A 16,267-nucleotide genomic window follows, 5' to 3' on the forward strand; every position below is an offset into this window, starting at 1 on the left:
GGACGGATGGGGGAAATTAGAAATGAATGCAAAGCGGCAAGCAAATATTGGATTGGAAGAACAAAAACTTGAATACATTTTTAATGACAGTGGAGAAGAAAATCAAATGTTGTTTGGCAGATTTGTTTACTTTTTGAATATGGAATAGAAATTTCAATTATTGATGGTGATTTATGAAAACAAACGTTACTTACAAGTTGTTTATTCATTGGCAAAAGTGCATTAGTGCCAGTCCTAAGATTCTCATAATTAGTCGAGTTATGGAAAAAAGGGTTGTTTTTTGTTCCTAGTTTTAATCCTTGTTTGTTTGACAAACGGGAGTCGGGTAATCTCAAAGAAGTTGTACTTTGATCAGCAAAACATGCTAATTTGATTCGGCTGTCAAAGGAACATGGTGCATTCCCCATCTAACATTCCCCAATAATGTATGAAATATACAATAACTTTTAAGGTTATTTTTGATACTTATTTTATTTTTTTTATGGAATATTTAGATGTCATTTTCAGAGTGCAACCAACAAAACATTAAGAATGATAGAGATCAATTCACCCAAAAATGAAAATTCCACAAGACTTGTATTCTGTACTCCAAGTTTTCTGAAGCCAAACTATAGCTTTGTGTGAAGATGTAATCAAAAATTGAAGCTTTCGTTCAAAAATCTTGCCTTTGACTCATAGCTACCATTCACTTTATTTGTTTTTATCAAAAAAATAAACTGAAATATTGTGAAATATTCCTGTGAGGCAAAGCTGAATTTTCAGCATCATTACTCCAGTCTTCAGTGTTCAACTTGCTGTTTGGGATTTCTGTTATAAGCATCTAAATTAGTAAATTTGTAAATGCTGTTGAAATGTGCCTTATTAAAGTACACCCCACTTTTGTCTTGATCTCCTTTATGAGGGGGAACTTAGACACTCTCTGTTTTTCCCACCCTGGCCCTATTTGATCCCCTTCCTCCCATCATATCTGCTTTCCAGTGCTGAGCTCGTTTAAAGGAATGTCCAATTTAAGACATTCCCTTGAGTGGGTTTCCATTCTCCAGAGGCCCAGGATCTCTCTGCCAAAAGAGCTTTTTTTCCAGCCCGTTGGGCCTCTGTTCAACCAGAGCCTGGCATGAGCAGCCAGCCTTCCCTTTCAATCTCTCTTCATTTTTTTCCTTAAGCTTGTCCCTTCAGTCCCTGTCATTCTACACTGGACAAATCGGCCCTTGACACAAGTTCCCCCATCCTTAGAGCCATAAAAGCATTGGAACGTGTAGTAAATAATACTTAAGTGAATTGCCTAACCAAACGGAATAGCAGAAATAATAACTGTTTTCGAACAGGTTTTCCAAACATTCTCCCTGTCTATATAATGTTTGGAAAACCTGTTTGAAACAGTTATTATTTCTGATTAGAAAATAAGTTCATATGTGAGTATTTTCAGGACAAGTTTTCAATCTCGGCATCGCCAGATCAAAGTGAGAGTGAGAAATATGGGGGCCGTGTTCATATCAGTGGGTGGGTGATGCTTAAAGGAATGGGGAGGGAAAAATATATGCCCTTTATTCTGTCAACCTCTTTGTTCTGTCACCCCCACCGGGAATTCTCCTATTCATGAGCTGCTTGCTCTTAATGTAAAATAATCCTCTCAATTAGGTATTAGTGACATTAATTGGCCCCAGTGTAATTGTCCCTTCACAGATGAGAGCTCCAGCATGCCCACGAGGAGGAGAGAAAATGAGAGAGAGCTTGCTTGTTGCTCTTCCCCCCGTCCGCCATACCACTGGACCAAAGCCAACAACAACTCACAAAATCACTTTAAGACTCTGTTAAGCTTTGCCAGCACTGAGTAAAGCCGGTTGCCAACGTACCTGATGAGAAAAATCGAAATCAATCAAGGAGACATTACATAGAGAAGAGATATGGGGAAATGAGTATTTGATTATAATGCATTTTAAAGTCTGCTTGGCCCAAACTTCCAGATGGTTATTTACTCAATAGTCATTCAACCCTTTAGCCATAATACCACAAAGTGCTGTGCTTAGAGGGGGGAAAAACAGCTGGCACAAATACAGACTCTAAATCTTCTTTAAAATAAACTTTTAAGGGATATTTAGAGTTTGCATTCATTCCAGGCTTCAAATCATGCTTTGTTGCAACAAATAAGCTTGCTTATTACAAATCTTAGCCAATTGTATCATGCTTCCGCTACTAAAAATTGTTTCAAAAGTTACGTGAAATTCGCAAAAGTGTGATTTTTTTTTTTTTTTTGGCCTGTTAATTATTAATTGCTAACTGTTAATCTTATCCACCAATATCTAAATTCATATCTCAGAAATAAAGGTTCCAATTCATTGTACCAAGAGTTGAAGGTATTGAGGTCTTTAAATCCTGGATTTCCCCCCTGCATTGACCTATGTGCGCCTTTGGGATTACCAGCCATGTAGGACTAGTTCTCAGCTCTGATCTCAGCATGTGCCGGGGTCAGAGGGGTCTGTGCATTCGAACTGAGCTGAAAACTCAGTATGACATGTCATTTAAACAGTGTAGTGGGCTTTGAATTTTTAAACGAAGATGAAAAGTGTCATCTTTTTCCTCCTCCTGCAAATACAATTCAAGTTGTCTACTCCTCAATAATTCCATCCTTAAAGGCATGGCGAATGATTATACTGAGCGCTTCTCTCATTAGATTTGTTTTAACATGAAACAAACAAAGAAATCGATTAATTAAAAAGCTTGTGTCCTCTAGAGGTTGACAGTAAAAAGTCATTTGAGTAAAACGTAATGAGTTTCAGAGAAGACACTGCATCTTACCATGTCCACATGATGAATTCAGAAGCCTAATCTTCCTATCTCTGTGGGGGTTTTTTTTCTTGTAGGTTCATAACAGGAACTTGTTATCCATGGATTTTGACCGCGTAACCAGGACCGAGAAAGTCTATGATGACCACAGGAAGTTCACCCTAAGGATCCACTATGACCATGCCGGAAGACCTACATTGTGGGCTCCAAGTAGTCGGCTAAACGGTGTTAACGTAACCTACTCGCCTGGCGGCCACATCGCCGGCATCCAGAGGGGCACTATGTCGGTCCGAATGGAATATGACCAAAATGGGAGAATCATCTCAAAGATATTTGCAGATGGAAAGTCATGGAGCTACACATACCTTGAAAAAGTAAACATCTTTATCTAGAAAATTATCAGTTTGAAAAATAATTATCTTTTGTTCTGTAGACTTCTCTTTGTTGAACCCTATTCATTTGTTACATTAATAAGCTTTAACCTTGCATGCTTCAGCAATGTTTCCTTTCTAATGTCAGCTTGTGTTATGCATTGTTCCCGCACACAGCTTGACAACTTCCTCGTTCTTAAAATATCACAAATGTCACTGTCTTGATAATTAGAATATCCGAGAAATACAAGACCTTAGAGTGTAATTTGGGTTTAAAAGTATTGATTATAAGCCCTAAACTCACTCTATTTAATGTTTCTTGCAATTCTAAAATGACCATATGCTGGTTAGATCAATAGCCTCAAAGTAAAAAATAAGAAGAGCTGCTTCCTGTTGAAATATAAACTCCAGTATATCTTCCCACTGACTTCCATTTAAGTTGACTTTATTAAAAATGGTATCGGAAGGGGTGGGGGGTATGATGACTTAATCCTCGTTAATGAGATTTTGCCCTTCTTCATTTTTCAGTCAGTGTTGTAGAGCAGCATATTTGTAATTTTTATTCACCCTGAAGTGATTCTGTGACACCCTACAGTTTGTTATGCAGTTAGTCATGTGGTGCAATGTGACTCCTGGGTACTTAGTGACCTTCAGTTTTACTGGGTGTAGAATTTCACATTTAACTGTTTGAAGTGTTCTCAGAATGTGTTGGGAATTACAATGCTTCATTAAATCAGCTTACTGAACATAGCTTTGTCATTTTCCTTTGGCAGTCCATGGTGCTGCTGCTATACAGCCAGCGGCAATACATCTTCGAGTTTGACAAGAATGACCGGCTCTCTTCAGTAACCATGCCCAATGTGGCCAGACAGACCTTGGAGACCACCCGTTCCGTTGGCTATTACAGAAACACATACAGACCACCTGAGGGCAATGCCACAGTTTTGCAAGATTACAGCGAAGAAGGACTGCTTCTACAAACCATCCACCAAGGAACGGGGCGTAGAGTCATCTATAAGTATGGAAAACTCTCCCGTCTGCTAGAAATACTTTATGATACAACACGGATTGCCTTTTCTTACGATGAATCTGCAGGCATGCTGAAAACCGTGGGGCTTCAAAGCGATGGCTTTGCGTGTACCATACGCTACAGGCAGATTGGACCGCTCATCGACAGACAGATCTTTCGTTTCAGTGAGGAGGGCATGGTGAACGCCCGGTTTGACTACAACTACGACAACAGCTTCCGGGTCACTAGCATGCAAGCAGTCATCAATGAAACCCCCTTGCCCATTGACCTCTATCGCTACGATGATGTCTCAGGCAAAACGGAGCAGTTTGGCAAGTTTGGAGTAATCTACTATGATATTAACCAGATCATTACCACAGCTGTCATGACCCACACAAAACACTTTGATGCCTATGGACGAGTCAAAGAGGTACAGTATGAGATTTTCCGTTCGCTGATGTATTGGATGATGGTACAGTACGACAACATGGGGCGAGTGGTGGCAAAGGAGCTTAAAGTCGGGCCCTATGCAAATACCACCCGTTACACATACGAGTACGATGCTGATGGCCAACTCCAGGTGGTGTCCATCAACGACAAGCCTCTCTGGCGTTACAGCTATGACCTGAATGGAAATTTGCACCTCCTTAGTCCCGGTAATAGTGCCAGACTTACACCGCTACGCTACGATATTCGGGACCGCATTACTCGACTAGGTGACGTTCAGTACCGGTTGGATGAGGATGGATTCCTCAGGCAGAGAGGCAATGATTTCTTTGAGTATAACTCTGCTGGGTTGCTTGTTAAAGTCTACAACAAAGTTAACGGATGGACCATCAAGTACCGCTATGATGGCTTGGGCAGGAGAGTTTCCAGTCGGAGTAGCCAAGGCCACCATCTGCAGTTCTTCTATGCAGACTTGTCTAGTCCCACCAGAGTCACACACATGTACAATCACTCAAGCTCAGAGATCACCTCGCTCTACTATGACCTTCAGGGCCACCTCTTTGCCATGGAGTTAAGCAGTGGGGATGAGTTCTACGTGGCCTGCGACAACATTGGTACACCGTTGGCCGTATTCAGTGGTGCCGGTCTCATGATCAAACAGATCCTGCACACAGCTTTTGGGGAGGTGTATTTGGACTCCAACCCAAGCTTCCAGCTAGTAATAGGCTACCAGGGTGGCCTTTATGAGCCCCTTACAAAGCTGGTCCACATGGGCCGCAGAGATTACGATGTTCTTGCAGGCCGATGGACCATACCTGACATTGATGTTTGGAAGCGGCTCAACAGCAACAACATTGTGCCCTTCAACCTCTACATGTTTAAGAACAACAACCCCCTGAGCAACACCCAAGAAACCAAGTGCTATATGACAGGTAAACACATCATTTTTTATAAATGTTTTGTTGAAACACACTGAGGGCAACATTATTTAATAAATCCATCCATCCAAACCCCTAGTCCTGTGTAGGGTCACAGGGATGCTGGAGCCTATCCCAGCGTCTCGGGCCGAAGGCTGGGAGGATTATTTAATAGCCTGTAAATCACTTCAATGTTACATTTTACTTTCAACAATCTAAAATACCATGAGCACATGGTGCCAAGAATCCTCCTTGCACTAGAGTGATTATTTTTCAGGCTCTCGTCCCAGCCCCAGCTTGGGGTGTTCTTGCCTCCACAAACACTGCTTGTGAGCAATGACAGCACAACAAAGTCCCCTTTGTTCTTCATTCAGGTTGTTCCTCTGAAATATCCCATCAGTCTTTGCTTCCTCAGCCTGTGCGGGAGGTAAATAGTGGTGAATGCTCCCCAGTGTTAGACAAATAACACAAAGGAGTCCATGGAACTAGAAGCTAGGGGCTGATTCACTTTTCTCTCCACTTGAAAGCGAAATTGCAGCCTTACTCAAAGAAAACAAAATATTATAGTCACATTTGTAGTCTATAACAGTGAATGCATCCTGGTTTTTGACTGAAATCAAAGCCTTGGTTCATGCCCTTGCTACCAAAGGAAATGAATACTATAGAATCGTATCAGTTGTTTATGTTAGATTAAAGTGTGTTCCCCTGTGTATTTGCTTTGCATATCCTCTTGAAAAGTTTAGTGGCAAGGTGAGCCCTTGTTCTCTGAAAATTCAGACGCAAACAACCCTGCCCCTAAACCATACCTTGGATTCAACAAAAGTGAACCTCATGATAGTTTTCCAGATCAATGTTTACCTTTCATACAGTACATCACCGCTAATAAAAAAAGACTATGCCTGGTTTCTTGCTTATGTTGTGTACTTTATACCATTCCTCAAAATGCAATGCTGGTGTGCTTCATTTGTTTATTCTTACGGAAATCTGGTTGATTAGCTTTACCAACTAAGTTTGGCTAGCAAATAGCATGTATGTACTGGTACACTGACCAGACCAGAACTAACCGGCATATTCTAAACAAGCTTGTGCTAGTTTTCGCTGGTCTTTGCAGCAGGGTATAGCATCTGTATGCTAATATTGTGGTGGACTAGCTGTATTTCAATATTTCAAGCTCAGATAAATACTTGGCTGCTAGGATTCACCCTCTGTCATTAAAGTCAGCTTTGAAGAAGGAAATCTAAAGATTCGGCTGGATATTAGATGTTCTTGAGTGGGCCGTCAGCCATTTATAAATGATGGCGTTGACATTTTCATTCCTCTCTGAAGTACAGTAGGTACTTTCAATGTCCTCAATCATATTCATATTTAAAACAACTCTTTCAAGCGACAGCCTTAAATAAAGGAGCAGTACTCAGTGTGCACTTCATTGCTACAGTAATGTTTCTTCTATCCATGTCTAATGTGTTTGATGCAGCAGGGAAAAGTCACTAAAAAGGATATTTGATTTTGGTAAGGTTCATACTCTGTATATTGTGATGGCATTTGCTATCTATGCTAATGCTTATAAATATGCACAAATACAAAAACAAAACAAAAAACATTTTCAGATTATAGAAAGGGTGACACATTTGGTCACAGCATGAAATATGTATAATTATCAAGTGCACCAGCAGATCTAAAACATTGAGTTTCTCACATGCTGGAAGAAATGATATCAGAGAGATTTGGCTCTTCCTGTGGAGGATTAATCATATTTAGTCCAGTCTCTAAAACTATTGTTGCCTGTAATGACTGTGGGAGCTTATTTCGAAAAGGAGCTAACTTGGCATGTGTCCTGATTTGCAATGAATTATGCTTTTGAAATGTAGTTCACCCAAATAGAGTAAATTGTTATACAGGCATTGTCAGTGAGTGTTGCAGTTTCCTTTTGCTCTGTTGTAAGTTTACTTCATGGCTGCATTTCTCTTCCAACAGATGTTAACAGCTGGCTAGTGACGTTTGGTTTCCAGCTGTACAATGTCATCCCTGGCTACCACAAACCTGTCACGGACGCCATGGAGCCGTCTTACGAGCTCATTCACACTCAGATAAAGACTCAAGAGTGGGATAGCACCAAGGTAATTTATCCAACAAATTTCTCTGTTTGTTTGCCCACCTCTTTAAAAACACACCTGGCCTTTGACTTTAACTTCAGACTTTATTTGCAGTAACTTGACCTTTCAGTTTGCCACCTCCCTGTGGAGTCCACAGCAATCAACCCAGATGCTCGCACGAAAGAGCTTGGCCTCTGCTCTGGCTCCTCGAGCCGAGGGAAAAGGGGTCAAGCTAAAGAGCCCTTGTAATAGGACTGCCATTAGGGAAATTCACTCCAAATTTCCTCCAGCAGCAACCATTGATTTCATCTCAGTCTTTCACACTCTTTAGCTCTTTAAAAGATGTTGTCTCCCTCTCTTTCCTCTCTTTATGCGGCTTTGTCTCAATGCTCTCTGTTTTTCTCAGTCTCAGACATGCACTGATTATCGAGCCTCCTTTAAGCCATCTGAATAATTGAGAAGCTAGTTGGACACGGTGGCGGCTCTTTTGGCGGTTGTTAAGGACACCTTACCTCTTGAGCTCTCCTAGCTGAAACGAATTTTTCTTCTGATAGAATAGCGGGTATATAGAGCTGGGCTGAATTAGGTGACAAATCAAATACTTTTTGGGAAGTTGACGCATCCTTTGGTTTGACAGGCACACCATCTAAAATTGTATATGGAAAGTCCAGTCCCCTTGTTGATAAGGGCTTCCATTCCAATGTGTCAAACAGTATACACAACCTCAAGCTATCAAGCTCTATAATAAGCGAGCATTTGAAGCTGAGCGCCATGGGTGTGCCTCAGACATGAGATATGAGATTTTAAATGTACTGTGATGGAGCTATTTGAAGCCATCAGCTTGCCAGGTTTCATGTGGCTTTAATACATTCAAGGAAAACTGAAGTATCCAAAAAAAAAAGGACTTTCAAGTTTTAGACACCCCAGATTTTGTTTTTATTTAGTTGAGTTGTGAGGGAAAACTATTTTTCGAGAGTTTTGTTAGATTTTCATGGCAATGCAGACCCAACTCCCAAAAGAGCCTTTCTTTTTCTCTTTCTCTAATAAATTCTCTTTTGGGAACCAACCATGATAATTGAATCAAAAGCACAGAGTCTTCTCTCGTAGTGTGCTCTTGCATACAAAGCTGTTTAAATTGTCAGGGCATGCATTTAAAAAGTCTCCATCAATACAGCACAAAAATATTAGTTCTCAGTTACTTGTGGCCATTGGATCCAACCATCAACTCTAGTGTTTAGCGATCAAAAACAAGACTATGCAAAATGTACAATGGGAAAGTAGACTTTTCTAGTGTGACCACTTCCCAAAAACCTGTGAAAAGTTAAAAGAATTGCACTGGAAGGTTTGTTTCTCTGGGAGTGATGTGGGCTGACTTCAAATCAACTTGGACACAATGCAAAGATGCAACGATGGACTGGGCAGCAATCTCAACCCTCCAGGGAGACTCCCCCTCTATCATGTTCCTCGTAGGGTTCCTCTCCTATGGGAACCTTAGAAGTGCATCCAATAGCTCTTTCAAGGCGCTTCTCAAAAGAAGAAAGAGCCTAATTCAATTCCAAACCCTAGCTTGAATTTTCCATTTCAAATATATATATATATATATATATATATATATATATATATATATATATATATATATATATATATATATATATATATATATATATATATATAAATTCTCAACAAGACAGTAAACACTTTTGAATGTTTACTCTGAGAGTGAAACTTTACTGTGGAAGTGAGACCGAAAAATAACTGATTTACCCACAAATCAGCTCTATCAGGCTCAACCCCACAAGCAGATATTTTCCCCTTTTATTAGGGTGCAGTAAACAATTCTAATAGCCAACCAATTTGCTTTTTTGGCAATGTAATTGTGGGGTCATTAATGGGTTTTTAAAGCAGCTGCATAAAAAAAAATAAAAAAAAATACTAATGGGCTTGCAGCTGCACTGCTGTTCTTTGAGAGTCTAAAGTGGGTTATTTATACCATAATGCCCATGTTACATTTACAAGTCCTGCAGTGCAGAGTATCTAAAGGCATAGAGGAAATGACCCTTCATTACAAATAGCCTTTTCTCCCCTGAATTTCTATTATGGGTGAAATTTGCTATTTTGCAACTATTAAGAAACCTACGACCTACACAATAACAACTGAAGGAGGGATGATCAGGTGAATCTCACAAATAACATGATTAATGTGTTACCCTAAAAATGAAAGGGGGGAAAAAAAGAAGAAATTATATTTTGCGTACAAATTTTTTTACCGTTTTTGAGACCAAGTGACATTAATTTCATTACAATTAAATACATTCATTCTAATTAAGTTCCCATTAATATGATGTCCTTACCAAATTCGAATTCTGATTAAATAATTAAAGAGAGTACAACCATGGTGTATAAATTATTTTTTTGCAGTGTTAAAAGGACTGACGTTTTCAAGCTTCTAAAAGGACAAAATCATATCATAAAAGGATCATAAATGTGGTCCATACAACTCATGCGCAATGTTCATGTCATACAATAGTTTAGTTCAAAGTTAAAATAGTTTAGTTCAAATTTCATTTGTTATTCACTGAAAAACACCTGACCGAGAATCTCTGCAAACAGATCAGTTGAATTAATGAACAAATCTTTAAGATTTGTTAAAAAACTAACTTTTTTTCTGAACTGGATCTGGTTTTATCAACTGGTCTATTATTATTTTGTGAATTTAGTGGAAAAAGTGCTTAAATGTCATAAAGTCACAATGAAATTAATGGTTGTAAAATGATGCCTTGTTGGCAATTCACAAAAATACAATTTAATATAAATATGATGTTTTTTCTGTTGCTTTTGGCTGAAATATGACCTCGACTTTATGAAATAGTAGCTTTATGAGATTCACCTGCCCAGTGCTGTGTTCTTGCTTTTAGCCAGCACTTCTTAATTAAATTGGAGGGGGGTTTTTGGAGCAGGAGTTCTGCTGCTTACACCAAACATGATGGATTTAGTGCTCTGAAAATTTCCAGCAAGGCTGGATAGTGAGCGCTGACTTTGTATTTAGACTCCCAGGGTTTTGAAGACCTGTGTGGTTGAGAAGTGACGTAAATGTGCAGATATCCGCTGCATGTCCACAGATTGATCTTGACTTAGATCAGAGCCCTGCACTGATAGGCCTCCATGCTGTCAGACTGCCTGACCAGTGCTATTTGAATGATGCAGTATTTTTATTTTTTTAAAGTCAGATTGGTAGGTTACAGCATATACAGCCAGCCGTTTATCTCTCTGTGCCCTGTGAACTGTGACCAGAATGAGAAGACTGGAGTAAACAAACATACTGTGGTGAGGGTTTTTTTTCTAAGCCAGGGATTTTATTCGCTTTTTTGTCAGCAAACACTTTTAATACTTAAAATATCTACTTGAAGTACCCCTGAGATTTTAATTTTTTTTTTAAATTACATTTTATTTGTATTAAGTGTTTTATTTTAAATATATATTAGTGCCGGGCAACGATTAATTGCATCCAAAATAAAAGTTTGTGTTTACATAATATATGTGTGTGTACTGTGTATAATTATTGTGTATATATAAATACACAGACCAAGTTTATAAGTGCATGTATATATTTAAGAAATAGTTACATGTAAATACTGTATATTTATACATCATTTATATTATAAATATAAATGTTTAATATATACATTTATAAATATTACATACATATTACTTATATACATGCATGTGTGTGTATTTATATATACAAAAATAATTATACACAGTACACACATATATATTATGAAAACATAAACTTTTATTTTGGACATTTGGACACTAAAAGATGCTTTGAAGAGAGAACTTGACCTCCTCAGAAGTGGTAGTTCTCCACTTAGCTCGTCTTAACTCAGATTAACATCTGTTATCACAATCCAATCTACTTATAAAAGTCCCTCCCTGCATTTTTATTCATAAGTATTGTTGAAAATGTTGTTTGACATTACAGAAGTAAAATGGGTTGTGAATGCTGTTTAAACCACAGCTGATGTTCCTTTTTTAAATACTGCAAATCGTCTGCAAACGATGCTTTAATAAAGAGAATCGTGAGAAGAACTCCAAGCCCTCTTGGGAAGCTAGTGGGAGGTAAAAATCACGGGAACCTGTTTACTCCCTGCAAACAAAAAGTTTTTTAAGTGTTGAAGAGTCAGATGGAAGATCTTCAAAATAAATCACATGATTCGCACCTGAACATGAAATAGAATGAGTTGTGCTGCGTACAGTAGTTATATCAGGAAAGGTGAACTGTTTGAAGTGTTAATGAAGCAGCATGATTCTTGGTTGAGGGGAAAGTTGAGCAGCTGAACGCGGGGGTAGGATGTGTTTCCCGCTGAGATCACCCATCCTGCACAAGCCATCAGGAAACGTTACTTACTCCCAGGAAATAGCAGAAGCAGCAGAGAAGGCGGTGGGCGCAATGACGCCTGCCACTGGAGGAGAGAACATAATGAATGTGAAAATCACACGCAATGATTTACAACGTACAATGTTTTGCTGAGATGAACCATGTCATAATATGTCACATTCGATCAGTAGCACCAATGTTGTTTTGGAGATGCAATATCATACGTTTAATTTGATCGCTCAATGAATGTACACTACCTGTCAAAAGTTTTGGATCGGTAAGATTTTTATTTAAAAGAAGTCTCTTCTGCTCTCCAAGCATGCATTTATTTGACTAAAAATAAAAAATAAACAGTAATAGTGTTAAATATTATGACAATTTAAAATGACTGTTTTCTATTTTAATATATTTTAAAATGTAATTTATTCCTGTGATCAAAGCTGAATTTTCATCATCATTACTCCAGTCTTCAGTGTCACATGATCCTTCATAAATCATTCTAATATGCGGATTTGATGCTCAAGGAAACATTCATTATTATTATCAATGTTGAAAACAGTTGTGTACAATTTTTTTTCAGGATTCTTTGATGAATAGAAAGTTCAAAATAACAGCATTTATTTGAAATAGAATATTTTGTAACGTTATAAATGTCTTTACTGTATCTTTTGATACATTTAATACATCCTTGATTTCTTTTATTTACCCCCCCCCTCCCCCCCTCCCCAGTAAGAGAGCAGAAGAGACTTCTTTTAAAAACATTTAAAAAAATTACCGATCCACAAATTTTGACTGGTAGTGTAGTCATCCATAATCACAGTGAAATCCACAAAAAGTTGATGTCAGGACACTCACAGGGTTTTGTTTGTCTCTTTGCAGTCCATTCTGGGGGTACAGTGTGAAGTCCAGAGGCAGCTGAAGTCTTTCGTCCGACTGGAGCGTTTTGGCCAGATCTACGGAGCGAGTGATTCCGGCTGCCCCCAAACCCCTCTCTATACGCTCTTCGCCACAGGGGGGTCCCTCTTCGGGAAAGGTGTGAAAGTAGCCATCCGGGAGGGCCGTGTTTCTGCTGACATCATCAGCCTGGCCAACGAGGACGGGCGGCGAATCGCTGCAGTCCTAGACAAGGCAACCTACCTGCAGGATTTACACTTCACCATTGCGGGACTGGACACGCACTACTTTGTCAAATCGGGACCGGTAGAGGGAGACCTATCTCTTCTGGGAATGACGGTGGGCCAGCGCACGCTGGAGACTGGCGTTAACGTAACCGTCTCGCAGGTCAACGCGGTCCTCGGCGGGCGTTCACGCCGTATAACCGACGTCCAGCTGCAGTACGGGTCACTGAGACTCAACGTCCGCTACGGCAGCAGTCAGGACGAAGAGAAGGTGCGCGTACTGGAACTGGCGCGCCAGAGGGCCGTCGCCACCGCGTGGGCTCGCGAACGCCACAGACTTCGGCAAGGAGAAGAGGGCTCTCGAGTTTGGACGGACGGCGAGAGGCAGCAGCTCCTGAGCGCGGGACGTGTGCAGGGCTACGAGGGCTTCTACATAGTATCGGTCGATCAGTTCCCCGAGTTGGCCGACAACGTAAATAACGTCCACTTCTTGCGACAGACTGAGATGGGTCGCAGGTGACATGAACGCAAGGGGAACCCGTGCTCGGACTCAGCGTCCGGGACTTCTTGCCAAAGACAAGTTTCGTTTGTGACCATATTATGTTACTTTATTTTTATGTTGACTGTGCCAGACTTATTTTTTTAATACATGACGTACATGGTTGCAAACAGTTGCACTGTTTCGACAACAGAGTGCCCTTCTCTCTTTTGGTAATTCTTAAACCCTCTTCGTCCTGCTAGAAGACGGCGTGTGGCAGTGTCCGCGGTTTATTCGGTTCTGCGTTCGTGTTTTGTGGGTTTGCTCAAAGGAATATAGGAAGAAGGCTGGTAATGCATTATGCTCACTGGCTCAGCCTGCTGCCAGACGAGCAGATTGTTATTCACGAGCTTCACTCCACTCTGCCTTTTTCCCCGCGCCTCAGCCAAGGAGAGACCTCTTTTAATCGCTTCTTTTTATACTTGAAAGCCTACCGGCTGTGTCATACTTAAACAAGGACATTGGTGTTTGCGGTTCAGATACCTAGCTGAACCCATCTCATTTTCAAAAACTTGCTGTGGTGTCTTGTAATATTATGGGACTGGGTGGCTTGCTGGTAACATCCATTTTTATTATTATTATTATCATTTCTACCATTTTGACCAAATGGCTTAAAACACATTTAGAAAGAGAAAAGACGAATAAAGAACGCCACTTAAAATCTGAAAAATGGACAAATTTAGTAAATAAATAGTAAATAGGTAGCCCCATGGTCTTTAAAGATGCTTGTGAAAATGAAATCGACACTGTTTGGGGAAAAAAAAGCTCCAAAACCTAGTGATCTGCCCACCTAGACAACAGTTTAAGGATTGATCCTGATGCAACAGCTGTTCTAATAGGCAGGTAGAACATTTTATGTTCTTCAAGGCAGCGAAGCAAGTATAAAAATCCAATGAGGTGAGAGAAATGTTGATATTTCTTTTTATTATTATTTTATTTAGTGCTCAATAGTAGTCTGAACTAATCAGACACTTACTCAACATTTTGTGCTATGCTGTTTTATGCACTGTGCATTTAGCATAGCAACATGCTAACATCAAACTCTATTGGAACTGATTCTCTGCGCAAAGCGCAATTTGTGTGCACTTCAATCACTTATGAGGTTACATTTTGTTAGGATGCCTATGAAGGCAGCTCCCTATGTAGGCGGTACACAGCACGGCAGCTCGCTAGGTTTTGGAATGGAGCTACTAAGACTTTATGAAGAAGGATTGTTTTTTAAAATAAAATAGTTTGAGATCAACATGTTATTTTATGGAAACATTCACAATGCACAGTGTAATAACAGTTGTGAAAACATACAAAAATGTGAACATTTGTCCCTTTTATTGCTAATTGTTGTACTTGAACAATGTTTCAACACATGGAATAAAGTCCAGAGAGTTGGTCGATTCGGTTGATTTGTTTTCATGGTTAAAACAAAGAGTTGCATATGGACCATTCCTAAGAATGACAGTATTTATTTTAGTGCTGTGTTTTTTAGAGGAGTATACGTCCTCATGTTTGTCAGTGAAATAAACGCTTCAAGCGTAAAGCGGCATGAATGCTTAAAAAAAATAAGCACATTACTTAAACGTGCACTCAGACTCCTTTCCTTTTCTTTTCTAAGAAATGTACTTGGTGCTCCAAGCACTGCACATCGTGGTAAGGAAAGGTGACAACCCCTGTGAGTAGCCTTTGCCCCGAGGATCTCCCAAGCATGAGGCGACGTCGAGAGTGCTCTGAACGTGAAAGTCTGCAAGCTGCCTGAAATGCATTAAGGCCTGAAGGTGCGTCGTTTAGAGGTTGAAATGCACGTCAACCCACCATCTGGATATGTGAACTTCAAAGAGCATCTATTTCTGGTTGGATGATGTTAATATGTCGGAGATGATGGCGCTTCACGTTAGCGTTCAGTGTTCGCTGTCGCTCTTGGGGAAATCACTTTGGGATGGTCACCAAGATGAATAGATCAAGTGTTTTAAGCTGTATAATATTGTCGAGCATATTTTGGTTTCTTTTACTGTCATTGAATGCAGTGGCATCATGAGTCTGACAACATCGCTGTATTTAAAAAGAACAACGCTGAATGAAGGAAAAAAAGCTATTTGTGTTCAGTTGCACTGAAATGCATTGCAAGGCTTTTAAATTTTTTTGTAAACTTTCGGACTCATTTGGACTTTTCGTTTGTTCTCAACACTGTGTTTCTAAATGCTTCTCTTTGAAACTGTAAATAAGATGAGAAGAAGTGGGCTGTAAATAAAATGCAAATGTAGATACCTTTTAGAGCTACAGCAGTGAATCTGTGTAGTCTAGACGAAAAAAAAATAAAGAATATTTTGTGTTTACATTTATTTCACGTCATTGTGTTTTGCACCGCAATTTTTCTTTTTTTAGAAACAGGTTTCCCGAACACTCCCATTGGTTTGCATTGTTTAACTTATTTTATGTGAAAACTATGGGGAGCAAAAAAACTCCCTTATTGACTTTATATTTCACAATTACAGCAATTTTGTCCCCTAATTGCAGCTTTATCACAGTTGTGACTTTATGTCCTGCAATATGACCTAATATGGTCCACTTGCGACTTGCGAAATGGTCTCATTTCTCTGTCTTACCCCTTACTCTTACCC

The 16,267-nt window shown here is 39.6% G+C and overlaps 1 protein-coding gene across 7 annotated transcripts in view; it reads left to right on the forward strand.

The window, feature by feature from the left end:
- Nucleotides 1–16,039, forward strand: part of tenm4 (teneurin transmembrane protein 4) — a 247,006-nt gene extending 230,967 nt beyond the window's left edge. For all 7 annotated transcript variants that reach the window (XM_082181143.1, XM_082181145.1, XM_082181144.1 and 4 more), the window contains 4 exons: nt 2,862–3,158; nt 3,929–5,543; nt 7,503–7,645; nt 12,879–16,039. In XM_082181143.1, the coding sequence (XP_082037269.1) occupies nt 2,862–3,158; nt 3,929–5,543; nt 7,503–7,645; nt 12,879–13,637 (2,814 nt within the window). In that variant the 3' untranslated portion in view covers nt 13,638–16,039. The remainder of the gene's footprint in view (nt 1–2,861; nt 3,159–3,928; nt 5,544–7,502; nt 7,646–12,878) is intronic.
- Nucleotides 16,040–16,267: the final 228 nt, after the last annotated feature.

This window comes from Leuciscus leuciscus (assembly GCF_965113295.1).
Source record: "Leuciscus leuciscus genome assembly, chromosome: 9".
NCBI classification, from domain to species: domain Eukaryota; kingdom Metazoa; phylum Chordata; class Actinopteri; order Cypriniformes; family Leuciscidae; genus Leuciscus; species Leuciscus leuciscus.